The sequence below is a fragment of the Pleurodeles waltl genome, chromosome 9, assembly GCF_031143425.1.
Source record: "Pleurodeles waltl isolate 20211129_DDA chromosome 9, aPleWal1.hap1.20221129, whole genome shotgun sequence".
NCBI lineage: Eukaryota > Metazoa > Chordata > Amphibia > Caudata > Salamandridae > Pleurodeles > Pleurodeles waltl.
The window spans coordinates 408,383,587-408,399,058 of NC_090448.1; the positions used below are offsets into that span (position 1 = coordinate 408,383,587).

Below are 15,472 nucleotides of genomic sequence, written 5' to 3' on the forward strand. Positions count from 1 at the left end.
GGTTTTGGCAGAGAATGTTCTGCAGATCCTTGGCTTTGTGATCTGGGTAGACACAGTAGATGTAGCTCTTGTAAGGACCACCAGAGGAAACCTTCATATTCCCCCAGGAATCACAAGCTTTAAAAAAAGCTTCTCATCGATGTTTCGGTTACCATTTTTCAGACACAGTGGGGTTTAATAGTACATCCAAAGTCCAGGATAACGGTCTGACGAGTAACTCATCTGTACATGAAGCAAGAGCAAAGCTCTGGAACTGTTCTCCATACGCCTTGCAGTAGACATCTGAGGTGTAAAGACATCTGAGAGCACTTTCATCTCACTGGCCAAAGTTTAGGCCTTCTAGAATGAGGTATGTTAAAGTGGAAAGTCTATGCCATTCTGAGCTGTCCATGCCTTTTAGTGCTATTTTGATGGGTTACTTGTAGTGTAGTTTTCAATATCAGTTGCTGCATTGGAATTCTTCTCCATTAACAAGGACTACTGAGGGTTTCCACTCTGTCTTCAGGGGACCAAGAACTGCCTGATTCATTTTAGGTGGGTCAGCTTCCGATTACAAGATCTACATCCTTTTAAAATTCCTCCCCTCCAGCAAGGTTGTCATCTTAGAGGAAGAGTCAGACTGTGGAACCAGAGCACGAGTAAATCATTTACTCATGTAAAATAAGCATTCAATGAAGACATCAAGTCCCCTGAGACATAGTAAGAACTAGAGCTCTCGAAGGTAAGCAAGTTGTAGGCAGGCCAGAGTGTAAATCAATGGGCACGGCATGGCCGTCAGTACGCTGAAACAGACAACCATGCTTAGCAAATCAGCTCCAAATGTCCTCCACATCAGGAGAAAATTATAAAAGATGTATGTGCATGAGAAGCAGTGGCAGGATTTGGAAGTTTAAGTTTAGTTTTCACAAATTGTCCACTCCATTCTAGATGAAACCATATTATGGTAGGTTAACGCCACCGCATGTGAATCAACAAGACTCGTGGTTCAAAACACCTAGTTTTTGCAGCAATAGTATTTGCCTGTTATGTACAAGTCTAGTAAAATATTCTAAAAAATGGACTAAGACTTACAGGAAGAATGCTGACGGTTATGATTACAAAAAATGGGAAAGGATACGAGGGTGCAGGCCAAGGAATGAGACTGAAGTTATGAAAGACAGATTATCTCTACCATGCCACATGTCCTGCCCAAAATGATATGGAAATTAAAACGGGTATGTAAGAAGTTGGCTCTGTATGTGCTATTTCAAAGTAAGGAATAGCATGCACAGAGTCCAAGGGTTCCCCTTAGAGGTAAAATAGTGGTAAAAATAGATAATACTAATACTCTATTTTGTGGTAGTGTGGTCGAGCAGTAGGCTTATCCAAGGAGTAGTGTTAAGCATTTGTTGTACATACACATAGACAATAAATGAGGTACACACACTCAGAGACAAATCCAGCCAATAGGTTTTTGTATAGAAAAATATCTTTTCTTAGTTTATTTTAAGAACCACAGGTTCAAATTCTACATGTAATATCTCATTTGAAAGGTATTGCAGGTAAGTACTTTAGGAACTTTAAATCATAAAAATTGCATGTATACTTTTCAAGTTATTGACAAATAGCTGTTTTAAAAGTGGACACTTAGTGCAATTTTCACAGTTCCTAGGGGAGGTAAGTTTTGGTTAGTTTTACCAGGTAAGTAAGACACTTACAGGGTTCAGTTCTTGGTCCAAGGTAGCCCACCGTTGGGGGTTCAGAGCAACCCCAAAGTCACCACATCAGCAGCTCAGGGCCGGTCAGGTGCAGAGTTCAAAGTGGTGCCCAAAACGCATAGGCTTCAATGGAGAAGGGGGTGCCCCGGTTCCAGTCTGCCAGCAGGTAAGTACCCGCGTCTTCGGAGGGCAGACCAGGGGGGTTTTGTAGGGCACCGGGGGGGACACAAGCCCACACAGAAATTTCACCCTCAGCAGCGCGGGGGCGGCCGGGTGCAGTGTAGAAACAAGCGTCGGGTTTGTAATGGAAGTCAATGGGAGATCTAGGGATCTCTTCAGCGCTGCAGGCAGGCAAGGGGGGGGTTCCTCGGGGAAACCTCCACTTGGTCAAGGGAGAGGGACTCCTGGGGGTCACTCCTCCAGTGAAAGTCCGGTCCTTCAGGTCCTGGGGGCTGCGGGTGCAGGGTCTCTCCCAGGTGTCGGGACTTAGGATTCAAAGAGTCGCGGTCAGGGGAAGCCTCGGGATTCCCTCTGCAGGCGGCGCTGTGGGGGCTCAGGGGGGACAGGTTTTTGTACTCACAGTCTTAGAGTAGTCCTGGGGTCCCTCCTGAGGTGTTGGATCGCCACCAGCCGAGTCGGGGTCGCCGGGTGCAGTGTTGCAAGTCTCACGCTTCTTGCGGGGAGCTTGCAGGGTTCTTTAAAGGCTGCTGGAAACAAAGTTGCAGTCTTTCTTGGAGCAGGTCCGCTGTCCTCGGGAGTTTCTTGTCTTTTCGAAGCAGGGGCAGTCCTCAGAGGATGTCGAGGTCGCTCGTCCCTTTGGAAGGCGTCGCTGGAGCAGGATCTTTGGAAGGCAGGAGACAGGCCGGTGAGTTTCTGGAGCCAAGGCAGTTGTCTTCTGATCTTCCTCTGCAGGGGTTTTCAGCTAGGCAGTCCTTCTTCTTGTAGTTGCAGGAATCTAATTTTCTAGGGTTCAGGGTAGCCCTTAAATACTAAATTTAAGGGCGTGTTTAGGTCTGGGGGGTTAGTAGCCAATGGCTACTAGCCCTGAGGGTGGGTACACCCTCTTTGTGCCTCCTCCCAAGGGGAGGGGGTCACAATCCTAACCCTATTGGGGGAATCCTCCATCTGCAAGATGGAGGATTTCTAAAAGTCAGAGTCACCTCAGCTCAGGACACCTTAGGGGCTGTCCTGACTGGCCAGTGACTCCTCCTTGTTGCTTTCTTTGTTCCCTCCAGCCTTGCCGCCAAAAGTGGGGGCCGTGGCCGGAGGGGGCGGGCAACTCCACTAAGCTGGAGTGCCCTGCTGGGCTGTGACAAAGGGGTGAGCCTTTGAGGCTCACCGCCAGGTGTTACAGCTCCTGCCTGGGGGAGGTGTTAGCATCTCCACCCAGTGCAGGCTTTGTTACTGGCCTCAGAGTGACAAAGGCACTCTCCCCATGGGGCCAGCAACATGTCTCTGGTGTGGCAGGCTGCTGGAACTAGTCAGCCTACACAGACAGTCGGTTAAGTTTCAGGGGGCACCTCTAAGGTGCCCTCTGTGGTGTATTTTACAATAAAATGTACACTGGCATCAGTGTGCATTTATTGTGCTGAGAAGTTTGATACCAAACTTCCCAGTTGTCAGTGTAGCCATTATGGTGCTGTGGAGTTCGTGTTTGACAGACTCCCAGACCATATACTCTTATGGCTACCCTGCACTTACAATGTCTAAGGTTTTGTTTAGACACTGTAGGGGTACCATGCTCATGCACTGGTACCCTCACCTATGGTATAGTGCACCCTGCCTTAGGGCTGTAAGGCCTGCTAGAGGGGTGTCTTACCTATACTGCATAGGCAGTGAGAGGCTGGCATGGCACCCTGAGGGGAGTGCCATGTCGACTTACTCGTTTTGTCCTCACTAGCACACACAAGCTGGCAAGCAGTGTGTCTGTGCTGAGTGAGAGGTCTCCAGGGTGGCATAAGACATGCTGCAGCCCTTAGAGACCTTCCTTGGCATCAGGGCCCTTGGTACTAGAAGTACCAGTTACAAGGGACTTATCTGGATGCCAGGGTCAGCCAATTGTGGATACAAAAGTACAGGTTAGGGAAAGAACACTGGTGCTGGGGCCTGGTTAGCAGGCCTCAGCACACTTTCAATGGTAAACCTAGCATCAGCAAAGGCAAAAAGTCAGGGGGCAACCATGCCAAGGAGGCATTTCCTTACAGGGTAGCACCATTATTTCTACTATAGTGCACTCACCTTAAGCTGTGTGAAAATCTGTGCTGCCCGGGCAAAGTCCCAGTCATTGTCAATAAGGCACCTACAGGGAAATCAAGAGAACATCAAATACTGAGAGAAAAACTAGAGAGGGGTGGAAAGGTTGAAGTGGGAGGGCCAGAAGGAGTGAGTCCTGACTAAGGTCAGGACAGGCTGTGATGGAGGCAGAGTAAAAAAAATACTAATAATTCTTTTTTTTTTTTTTTTTAAAGGCGGGGGAGTCATGAAAAAAGTGAGGAAGAGTGGAAGAATTAAATAGGATGAAGGTTAAGCAAAAGATTAGAAAAGGAGACAGCAGACACTGGAAGAGACTGAGGATATTCAAATGGATCAACAATTTCACAAACTGACATTAAAGGTGTGATAAAACATGATCAGGATGGTGAAGGTAGTGCTAAAAAAAAAAAAAATAGGTGAAAGGCAGTGTGAAAAGAAAGAAAGGAGAAGGGTGGGAGACAGAGGGTTGGAGACAGTAGTAGCAGAAACTCACTTCTGCGACCACTCCAAATTCATGCCTGACTGCAGTGAGAAGGCTTGGAGCATTTCTTGGTGTGTCGAGGGAAGGGTGGGCACCGGGCTGCTGGATGGCGTAGGAGCTGGTGTGACAAATGCTTTGCGGATCTCCTCTGGAGTGGCTTGGCGAACATGGAGCTGGTCGTTCACTATACAGAGTCTGCCAGAGAATGGGAACACAGAGTATAGACTGGTTACCATTGTTCCTCAACATAACACCAAGGTAAGGGCTTAATAAGTTAAGTGGATAGCAACGGTAAACCAGAGTCATTCAACAAACAGCTCAAAGGATAGTCCCACAAGTTAAATAGGTCATCCAGTATTTACACACTGAGCCTACCACCATTAACTGTCACCCCCAGCACCACTCCCAAAAAACAGGAGTTAGATTTTTCTGTTCACTCAAAACACAGATATCCATTAAAGTAATGTTTGATACAATGGAGTTGGCCTCTAAACAATCATCTGAATCCTAAATCCAAGATTGTGAAATGTGAGAAGAGGTTTGAGCAGAGAACACTCCAAGATAAGGGTTTAGAACAGGCACCAGACACATCTAGGTGAACTGCATCTACCGGTTTCTCAAAAAAACCTGCCCTGAAAGTATGGAGACCTGGGTGCCTTGAAATTGGATGTTCAAGGTAAACAAGATTTCTACAGCAATAAATAGCACATGCAAGCCAGAGGTTAAAGCAATAGGGCTCAATGAGAGGATCTAACTTTAGGCATCAGTGCCCCCGGTCACCTTTCCATTAGGCACTGCAGAGATAAAACCTCAATACTCCACAGAAACGATCAGAAGTCACCCCAGAATACAGCAGTGGGTAGAATACAACACCATACGCAGTGAAAGATCCACTTTCTTTAACATGTCAGGGAAGCATGCATGATTTGAGGGCAGGACTCAATACAAGCACACAGGCTATATTTTGTTCACATCTGCAAACTGCTGGTCACAGGTATGAGACAAGCCCAGTTTCAAGTATTTGAAACTGGGATTTGAAGTCTGAGATGTTTAGTACGCTAGACCCGCAGGCTTTAAAAAAAAAAAAAAAAAAAAAAAAAAAGAAGATCTATATGATGATATGACAACTGTCTTGAGTGTGGCTTCAAAAGTCAGTTCCAGTTTTCCTAGCAAACCTGGATTTTCTACTACTGAATTTTACCATCTGCAAGTAAACTGGGCGTGTTCCACATAGTAACTAATTTAGAGTACAGATTGTGGTCTGAAAAGGGAAACATCCAAATGATACCACCACCCAGAATAGAACGTGGCTACAGCCCACTGATATTAGGTTCTGGTACAAGACCTGCCCCTGTTGAAAACCCCTGCAAATTCTGTGGATTAACTCATTGGGTTCTTGATAACCAGTTTCACTGTGCTATATTCATGCCGACTGTAGGAAGCTAGCTCTCTATATAGTGCACTAAAATGAAGTGCACTGTGCAGTCTCCAGTGGATCCCCAACTGGTTTGCAGAGGCAAAAGTAGACAGGTCTAATGCTTTATTTGTGGTAGTGTGAGCGAGCAGTTAGGCTTAACGAAGATTCGTGTTAATTATTTTTGTACTCCGAGGCAACAAATGACACCCACTCAATGAATAAATCCGAGACCAATTAAGAAAAATAACATTTGCTTTTATATACGCTTTAAACCAATGAAACTGGTTATAGTGTAAGTACTTTTTAAATGTTAGACTATGCAGTTTCAAAAGTTGACAGTGCAGTTGTTTAGTTCAGCAATGTTAACTATGCAGGTCGCTTTAAGAGGGAGTCTTCGGTTTGATGCAGAGTACGGAAGGGGTCAGCCGACATTGGACTCTGGCTCAGGATCGCTGGGGAACCTTCACAGAACTGGTGGCCCACTTGGACTCGGCCCGTGGGTGCAGAGGTGGGTCTGAAGGCAGTTTTGCGTTGCCTCAAGGCAGAGTACGTTTTCTTTCAAAGTTGGCCTCTTCTTGAACAGGTCCGCTGTTCTCTGGAGATCTTGATCTTTGTCGCAGGCAGGCAGTCCTTCCAAAGCTTTGGAGGTTTCTGGGCTACGGGACGGGTCATCTTTTGGCGCAGGATCCTAGAGGGCTGCAGATAGGCTGATAGGGCTGGGGCCAAGTCAGGTGGTGCATGCAGTCTTCTCTGCTGATGCAACTGTGTAGTGGCCAGCTCTTTATAGGTCATCAGGAATAAGAGTTCAGGGGTGCCACCTAGATACTGAATTTAGGGGCAGCACCTTACCGCTTTAAAACCGTTTCCGTTGGGAAGTGGGGATAACCCTAACCCTAGTGGGCTAAATTCCTTCCAAACAAGATGGAGGAATTTAAAAAGGTTCTGTCCACTAAAGCTCGTCCACCTTAGGGGTGGGACTGGCATGAAGCGGGCACTCCTAATCTGCCTAATTTTCCCTCCAGCCAAAAAAGTGGAATCAGGAACTGGGGGTCGACCTTCTCTACCATTTGGAGAGGCCTGGCTCACATTATAAAGGAGGCAAGGCTGTTGAAGCTCCCCGCCATGGAATGTCCATCTTGCCTGGGCGAGGTGTTTGCACTTCACCCAGAGCAGGACTTTGTTCTTAACCCTCAAAAGCGTTTGTTCTCACTTCAGGGAGCCAGAACTCTGCAAAAGGTGGCTGCACTGGTTTTGATCAGTAAGTGTCCACCATAGAAGTTGGTAGGTTTTCAGGGGGCAGTTTTTTAAATCCATCACTAGAGTCAATGAGGGTTTATTATTCTGAGATGTCCGATACCAAACATCCCAAGATTCAGAGACGCCATCATGTGGCTGTGGAACTTGTAATGACCAGTGTCCAGCACATGCATTTAAAATGGCTTCCCTGGACACTTAATATGTCTGAGAATCGGCAGACATAGCAGGGGCATACCTGTCCATGCACAAAGCTTCTCACCCCATGGGGTCAGAAACTTGTCTGTTAGTGGCAGGCTGGCACCCACTGGTCACAGGTACACTAAAGGTTTGGGTGAAATACAGAGGGAAGCTCTAAGATGCCATCTGCGTGCATTTTTCAATAAATCCAACACTCGCATCAGTGCGGGCTTATTGAGCTGAGAAGTTTGATACCAGACCATATACTTAATATGGCCACACTGTACTTACAATGTCTAAGAATGGACTTAGACACTGTAGGGGCATATTGCTCATGCAGCTACGCCCTCACCTGTGGAATAGTGCACCCTGCCTTAGAGCTGCAAGACTAGGATCCGAGTTTGAGTCAGACACATTCGAATAATCGCCTGAATTTTTATGACCCTTTGAGAAAGAGTGAAGGGCTTCAATAGAGGGAAAGTCAAAAATCTGACCCAATAAAGGTCTGTCCCTGTGTAGAATTGAGGTGAGATGCCTGGTGAGACTTGTCGATAGTAAAGCCCAGATTTTGTAGGAGAGGCGTAACTTGCGGCAGATGTCATGGATCAGCACTGGGAACTCCACTTTCATCCACATCCTGTCAAAGTGCAAGAACACATGGACTCCCAACAACAGCAGTAAAGCCTGCCACTACCCTAAAACACCTTTGCAAAGATGCATGGCAACAAACATGACAGTCAAATACAGGGACTGAGCAACACTACCGCAGAGTATAGGCCATACTAAGTTCTATTTTGAGGAATACAGGACACTAATCATCGGGTCAGAGAACAGATTTTACATGCGGTCTAGTAGGCTGTAAGGAAAATATTACTTTCCCAGTAGACATTGGTTCGTGGCATGTAGTGCTGTAGATTCACATGCTCTGCATAATTCTTCCATCTAGCGTTGAGTTTTGGAGTGCTGCAGCCTGCTTTTCTTCAAGAAGTATCTGAGTCACAGGATTGAGTGGCTCCTCCTTCTTTGGTGATACTGTGCATGGGCATTGAGTCCTTTATTAGACTGTTTGCCTGCAGGCGGGTGAGATATCGAGTATAAGAGAGGTAAAGAAAGAAGATGTCCATGTGAGTGTAAGTACCAATGTACAACTATATACAAGTATAAAGTAACAGGCTTCCGGGGAGGATGGAGGGGGCATGTGATTCTACAGCACTACATGCCACCAAAAGATGTCTACTGGGAAAGGATAAGTTACTTACCTGTAAATCCTAGTTCTCTTCCAGGGGTATCCTCATCAAAGTCATAAACATTGAATATTCCCGCCCTTGTGCGGGGACCCCGCAGCATATATAAAATATACACATATTATACATGTGTAAAACAGCAATGCAGGCTATAATGTTAAAACAGGCTAAAATGCTTTATTTCGATGAAGTTTTTTTTTTTTTTTTTTTTAATATTATAAAATTACAATAGAGAATAAATATCTACCCAAGCCCCCAAAACTGGGCTTAGGGAAGTAAGCAGCAGTAAACTCTAGAGAAAAAGAGAAAAAAACTGCATTGAAAAACAATGGAGCATCCTTAGCCAATAGGCTGCATGCAGGTTAACACAGGAGAACCATACAAACTTTGGCACCGTGCCTTTAAGACCCTGAGCACCTCCAGTATCCCACCATGCCTCAGGGGTGAAGGAAAGGTGACAGTTGGTTCACAGTTAGGTCAGTTCTTTTTTACGGTGACAATCTGTGTAACTGATTCAAAATAGTCTGTCCTGCACTTCTAGTAGACGTGCGTCCGGGGAGGAGGGTGGGTTGTTTATGACTTTGATGAGGATACCCCTGGAGGAGAACTAGGATTTACAGGTAAGTAACTTATCCTTCTCTTCCAGGGGATCCTCATCAATAGTCATAAACATTGAATAGATTAGCAAGCCCATCCCTAAACTCTGCGGACTGTCCGATAGAAGTGCAGGAATAGATACGTATTATGCAAATAAATTTCTCAGAGAGGCCAGCCCCACTTGGGCATCTGCTCTTGCATCTGAGTCTAAACAGTAATGTCTAGTAAACGTATGCACAGACTTCCATGTAGCAGCCTTACAAATCTCAGATATCGGAACATTGTTAAGGAGGGCAGCAGTAGCCGCTTTTCCCCTTGTGGAATGCGCTTTAGGCCTCGCTAGTAATTGTTTATTAGCCAGCTGGTAAGTATTAACAATACAAGAAACTATCCATCTTGATATCGTTCGTTTAGATGCTGCCTCTCCTGTCCTCAAATGACCATAATTTACAAACAAGCGGTTAGAGTGTCTAATCGATTTGGTCTTATCCAGATAAAATTTCAGCACTCTTTTCAAGTCTAAGGAGTGCAATGCTTTCTCTGCCGGAGTCTCCGGATTGGGAAAGAAAGTCTGTAAAGATATAGTCTGATTGATATGGAATTCTGACACCACCTTCGGAAGGAAAGATGGGCGAGTTCGAAGAACCACTCTATTGTCATGAAAAACCGTGTACGGTTCTTTGGAAGACAAAGCCTGGATTTCGCTGACCCTCCTCGCTGAAGTAATGGCCGCTAAAAAAGCCGTCTTCCACGTAAGGTGTTGTAAAGAGGCCTTATGTATAGGTTCAAAAGGAGGGCCCATAAGTTTTGCCAATACTATGTTCAGTTCCCATGGAGGAGAAGGTCTCCGAATGGGCGGAAAAACTTTTTTCAAACCTTCTAGGAAATCCTTGACTACAGGTTTCATAAAGAAGGATTCCTGAGAAGGTGACTTGCGATAGGCTGTAATAGACAAATGTACCTTAATAGATGATACCTGCAGACCGGACTTTGACAGATGAAGCAAATAGGACAGTATGACATCCTCCTGAGCCCGTATGGGATTCTGACCTTGTTGACAGCACCATATGTAGAATCTCTTCCACTTAAAAGCGTAGGAACGCCGCGTGGAAGGTCGTTTGGACTCTTTCAAGATATTCATGCACTCCTGTGAGAGCCCATGGTGCCCATACTGCAGGAATTCAGGAGCCATGCTGTTAAGCTCAGAGAGGGTAGGTTGGGATGTAGAATCCTGCCCTCCATTCTGCTCAGAAGATCCGGTCTGCACGGCAGCCTCCTGTGAGGTTTTTCCGATAGGTTGAGGAGATCTGTGTACCAGAATTGACGGGGCCATTGTGGCGCTATGAGAATCATTCTGGTTCTGGATCTGTAAAGTTTGTTGATCACTGCCGGTATGAGGGGAATCGGCGGAAAGGCGTAGAGAAATATCCCTGACCAGTCGATCAACAGGGCATTCCCTCGAGATCCCGGACGGTAGAACCTGGATGCGAAGTCTGGGCATTTCTTGTTTACTTCGTCTGCGAAGAGATCCAGCTGAGGCCGACCCCATTGAGCGAAGATGTATTCTGCGACTTCGCCGTGTAGGACCCAATCGTGAGCGTCCTCTAGGTGTCTGCTCAGAAAATCTGCTTCCACGTTTTGTTGACCTGGCAGGTGAACCGCTGTAAGTGACATTCCTCTGGCCAGGAGCCAATACCATATCATTTGGGACTCTCGAGATAGGGGTAGGGATCTCGCTCCCCCCTGTTTGTTCAAATAATACATCGTGGTTGTATTGTCCGTTTGTATTAGGAGAGTTTTCCCCTGAATTAGTGGTATGAAAGACTTGAGAGCCAGATGGACCACTCGGAGTTCTAGCAGATTGATTTGGTACTGCTTTTCCTTGTCTGACCACAGGCCCTGAGCTTGAAGGGGACCCAGATGAGCCCCCCATCCCTGAAGAGACGCATCCATTACCAGAGTGTCGGATGGAACTACCTGGTGAAACGGAGCACCTACTGACAGGTGAGGTCTGTGCATCCACCATCTCAATGACTGAAGTGCTACTGCCGGTAGTCGCACTCTGTCCTCCCTTCGGCCTGTCCTTTGGCTCCAGTTGCTCTCCAATGCCTCTTGGAGGGGCCTCATGTGGAGTCTGGCATTTGGGACAATAAAAATGCATGATGCCATGGAGCCCAGCAGCGATGTCACCTGACGTGCCATAGGTGCGTTGGCTCTCAACCGGTCCTGACACTTCCTGTCTATTGAGGATAGTCGTTCCTCCGAAGGATACACTCTTTGGAGTTCTGTGTTTATGATAGCTCCCAGGTAGTGAAGGTTCTGTGTTGGAATCAAGGTTGACTTTTGGTAATTGACCTGAAGACCTAGAGACTTGCAAACTCCGAGCACAATGTCCCGATGGCTTCTCGCCTGCTCCGGAGAAGAAGCCTTCAGTAACCAGTCGTCTAGGTATGGATATATGAATATCTTTTGTTTTCGAAGATGCGCCGCTACCACTGCCATACATTTCGAGAAGACGCGTGGGGCAGATTTCAGGCCAAATGGTAGAACTCTGAACTGATAATGCTGTAACGCTGCTTGGAAGCGCAGGAATTTTCGATGTTTGGGAGCTATTGGGATGTGAAAATATGCATCCTGCAGGTCGATGGAGCACATCCAGTCTCCCTGATGTAGCTGAGGGAAAATCTGGTGAAGCGCTAGCATCCTGAACTTCTGTTTCCTTATGTATTTGTTCAGCAGCCGTAGGTCCAGAATTGGCCTGAAAACGCCCTCTCGACCCTTCTTCGCCACCAGAAAGTAACAGGAGTAAACCCCCTTTCCTCTGTGCGCAGGTGGAACCTTTTCTATGGCATTCTTTTGTAGGAGGGCGAGAGCCTCTTTGCGCAGGAGGCTGAGATGAGATGGATTGCCTTTGGTTGGTGGCAAGTGTGGTGGAGGCTGTTTGAAAAGAAGAGAGTAGCCATGTTCGACAATATTGAGCACCCATTTGTCTCTTGTGATAGAGTGCCACTCGTGAAGATAAGCTGTAATACTTCCCCCCACCGGAGTGGTGTACAGTGTCGAGGGAAGCGAGATCTCATTGTTTGGCCGGCACTTTCGGAGTGGACTGTTGAGGTCTACTTGACCCTCGCTCCCTTGTGTTCCTTCGCTGAAAAAGAGGGCGTCCCTGCCGTTGCTGTGACCTTTGGGACCAGTGAGGGGTTTGAACCCTCTGCTGGAAAGGGCGCCTGTCATAAGGCCTATACCTCCGCCTGAAATCTTTCTTTCTTTCCAGGCCCACTGCCCTCATGGTATCCACCTCGGTCTTCATGCGGACCATTTCCTCGTCTGCATGGGCACCAAATAGCGAGTTCCCGGCGAATGGGAGATTCAGGATGCGTTGTTGTGCTTCCTGCTTTAAACCAGTGAGCCTCAGCCAGGAAGACCTCCTTGCACAGATTCCATGCGCGTACCCATGTGCAGCTAAATTCGCCCCATCTGCTGCCGCGCTGATAACCTGGTTGGAAACCAGGCATCCTTCTTGCAGGATCTCTTGAAAATCTTGTCTGTCCTCTCTGGGCAATTTCTCCGTGAATCTATTGAGAGAGTCCCACAGAGAACGATCATACCTGCCCATGAGTGCAGAAGCACTGGAGACTTTCACTGCCGAAGCCGCCGTCCCGCATATCTTTCTCCCCAGAGAGTCTAGATGCCTGCTCTCTTTATCCGGGGGGACCGTGGATGATGATGCCACTGAGTGGGTCTTTCGGGCTGCGGCTAATATTACCGAGTCCGGCGGCGGATCCTTCCTGAGGAACAAAGGGTCCTGTTCGGGAGCCTTGTATTTTTTGAGAATCCTAGCCGGGGCAGATTCGAGCGAGGCTGGGGCCAGAAAAGTGTCCATGGTTGGCTGCAACAAACCAGGCACTAGAGGCAGCAGCTTTTTTGATGCTGATCTCTGTTGTAGAGTCTCAAAGATGACGGACGAGGAGGTAGATGGCTCTGGAACCTCCGTTTAGTTTCTGTGCTCCTCTTAACAGCACCTCGTTAAACGTGGTAATGTCATCCACCGGTGAGACCCTAGCCGGTGGAGAATCTGTTAGGGTGGGGGAGTAACGCCCGACAGATGATCCTGACGACGACCAAGAGGGTGATCTTCTTCGTGAACGAGACCTGGATCGTCGTTGAGAACGAGACCTGCTGCGAGACGCTGTAGCAGAGAGCCCAGGCCTCGCGGCCGGTTGACGAGGAGCAGAACGAGCCCGTCCTGCCCTTGCTGTCGGTGATGGCATTCTTGGCAGGGAGGCAGTAGGCGAGTACATTCACGAATATTGCGAATCCGGGGAGGCCGCTGGTCTGTTAAGGCTCTCTAGCCATCTGGGAGATAGATTGATGGGCGAGACATGCCCAGATGATGCCGCTCTTGAACGAGATGAGTCGCTCGGTATGGAGACCACTGGAGATGGTGCGGCCTTGTCTGGCGTGGGGCGATGTTCTACTCTCTGCGGGACAGGTAAAACCTGGGTCGACGTCGACGGCTGTGTCGACGTCGAAGGGCGCCCCACCGGTTGCTCTTGCCTCGACGTAGAGTGCCTCGACGTTGAACGGCGATCTTTGGACCTCGACCTGCTCGGCGTTGTGTGCCTCGACGTGGAGCGGTGGGAAGCCGACGGCGGATGCCTCTCATGCCGTCATGGCGATTTGGACGCCGTGTCTCGACGTCGGGGCGCACAGCCTTTGGCGGCGACCTGGCACGCCGGCGATAGCTCGACGTCGATCGGCGGGCTGCCGTCGACGGAGACCTGCCCCTGTCCCTGTGATGGTGTTCCCTCGACGCCGTCTCCTTCGACGTCGGGTGTGTCGCCGTCGACCTATGCCAGTGAGACGGTGGTAGCGACGACGTAGACGGGGAACAAACAGGTACTTTCCTACCTGCTGACGTCAACCTAGCCATTCTCTCCTGAGAATGGCCTGCTGGTTGTCTGGGAAGTGAAGAGGACGATGTTTTCTGCCTCTCCTGAAGCCCATGTAGCCTGATCTTTTCTCTGTCCTTCAGAGTCCTCTTTGACATATTCTTGCAGTGCTTACAAGTGTCAGGGCAGTGACTCTGAGGCAGGCACACTATACACAGAGAGTGTGGGTCTGACTGGGCCTTCTTCCCACAAGCAGGGCATTTGACAAAAAGTGAAGGCATTTTTCTGTCAGGAAAAAACTGCCAAGCTCAGACAAAGATGTTATCTGTCGAATGAAAAAGGAAAAAACGCTTTTTTAAAGGATTTTTCTGAGAAGAACTCAGAAAAACTGAGAGCTCAATGCTCCAGGATCCTCTCGGAAAAAGCCGGAAAAAAGAACTGACCTAACTGTGAACCAACGGTCACCTTTCCTTCACCCCTGAGGCATGGTGGGATACTGGAGGTGCTCAGGGTCTTAAAAGGCACGGTGCCAAAGTTTTTATGGTTCTCCTGTGTTAACCTGCATGCAGCCTATTGGCTAAGAATGCTCCATTGTTTTTCAATGCAGTTTTTTTCTCTTTCTCTAGAGTTTACTGCTGCTTACTTCCCTAAGCCCAGTTTTGGGGGCTTGGGTAGATATTTATTCTCTATTGTAATTTTATAATATTAAAAAAAAAAAAAAAAAAAAAAACTTCATAGAAATAAAGCATTTTAGCCTGTTTTAACATTATAGCCTGCATTGCTGTTTTACACATGTATAATATGTGTATATTTTATATATGCTCCGGGGTCCCCGCACAAGGGCGGGAATATTCAATGTTTATGACTATTGATGAGGACCCCCTGGAAGAGAAGTAACATTTTCCGTTCAATGGCATGTGACACTGTACATACACATGCTCTGCACAGACTGTAAAGCAGTCCCTCCTAGAAACACAGTAGCTAGCCTGTGGGAGTTGGTTTTCTGAAAAAAGTGTTCTTAGGGCAGCCTGTCCTACATTAGCTTGTTGACACGCTAGTACATCTACACAATAGTGCTTAGTGGATGTAGGCTCTGTACACCATGTAGCTGCTTTGCAAATGTCAGCTAAGGGAATGTTTCCTAAAAATGCCTAAGTGGCATTTTGTTTCCTAGTGGAACTCGCTCTAGGAGTCCGTGGCAATTGTCTTTTTGCTTTAGCATAACAGATCTGTATATATTTTACAATCCACGTAGCTATGCTATTCTTTGAAATAGCATTCCCCTTGTGTGCCGCTGAAAAGGCTACAAAAAGCTGTTTAGTTTTCCTAAATTCCTTAGTTCTGTCAATGTAATACATGAGTGCTCTTTTGACATCAAAGGTGTGGAGCGCTCTTTCTGCCACAGAGTTAGGTTGGGGAAAGAAAACCGGTAACTCAGTGGTCTGATTAATGTGGAA

General features: G+C 47.4%; 1 protein-coding gene across 1 annotated transcript in view; it reads right to left on the reverse strand.

The window, feature by feature from the left end:
• The window catches only part of NXF1 (nuclear RNA export factor 1), a 313,238-nt gene that overhangs the window by 33,838 nt on the left and 263,928 nt on the right, over positions 1 to 15,472 (reverse strand). The window contains exons 19-20 of the mRNA XM_069207165.1: positions 4,444 to 4,626; positions 3,936 to 3,996 (exon numbers count right to left, since the gene is read on the reverse strand). Coding sequence (XP_069063266.1) covers positions 3,936 to 3,996; positions 4,444 to 4,626 — 244 coding nt within the window. The remainder of the gene's footprint in view (positions 1 to 3,935; positions 3,997 to 4,443; positions 4,627 to 15,472) is intronic.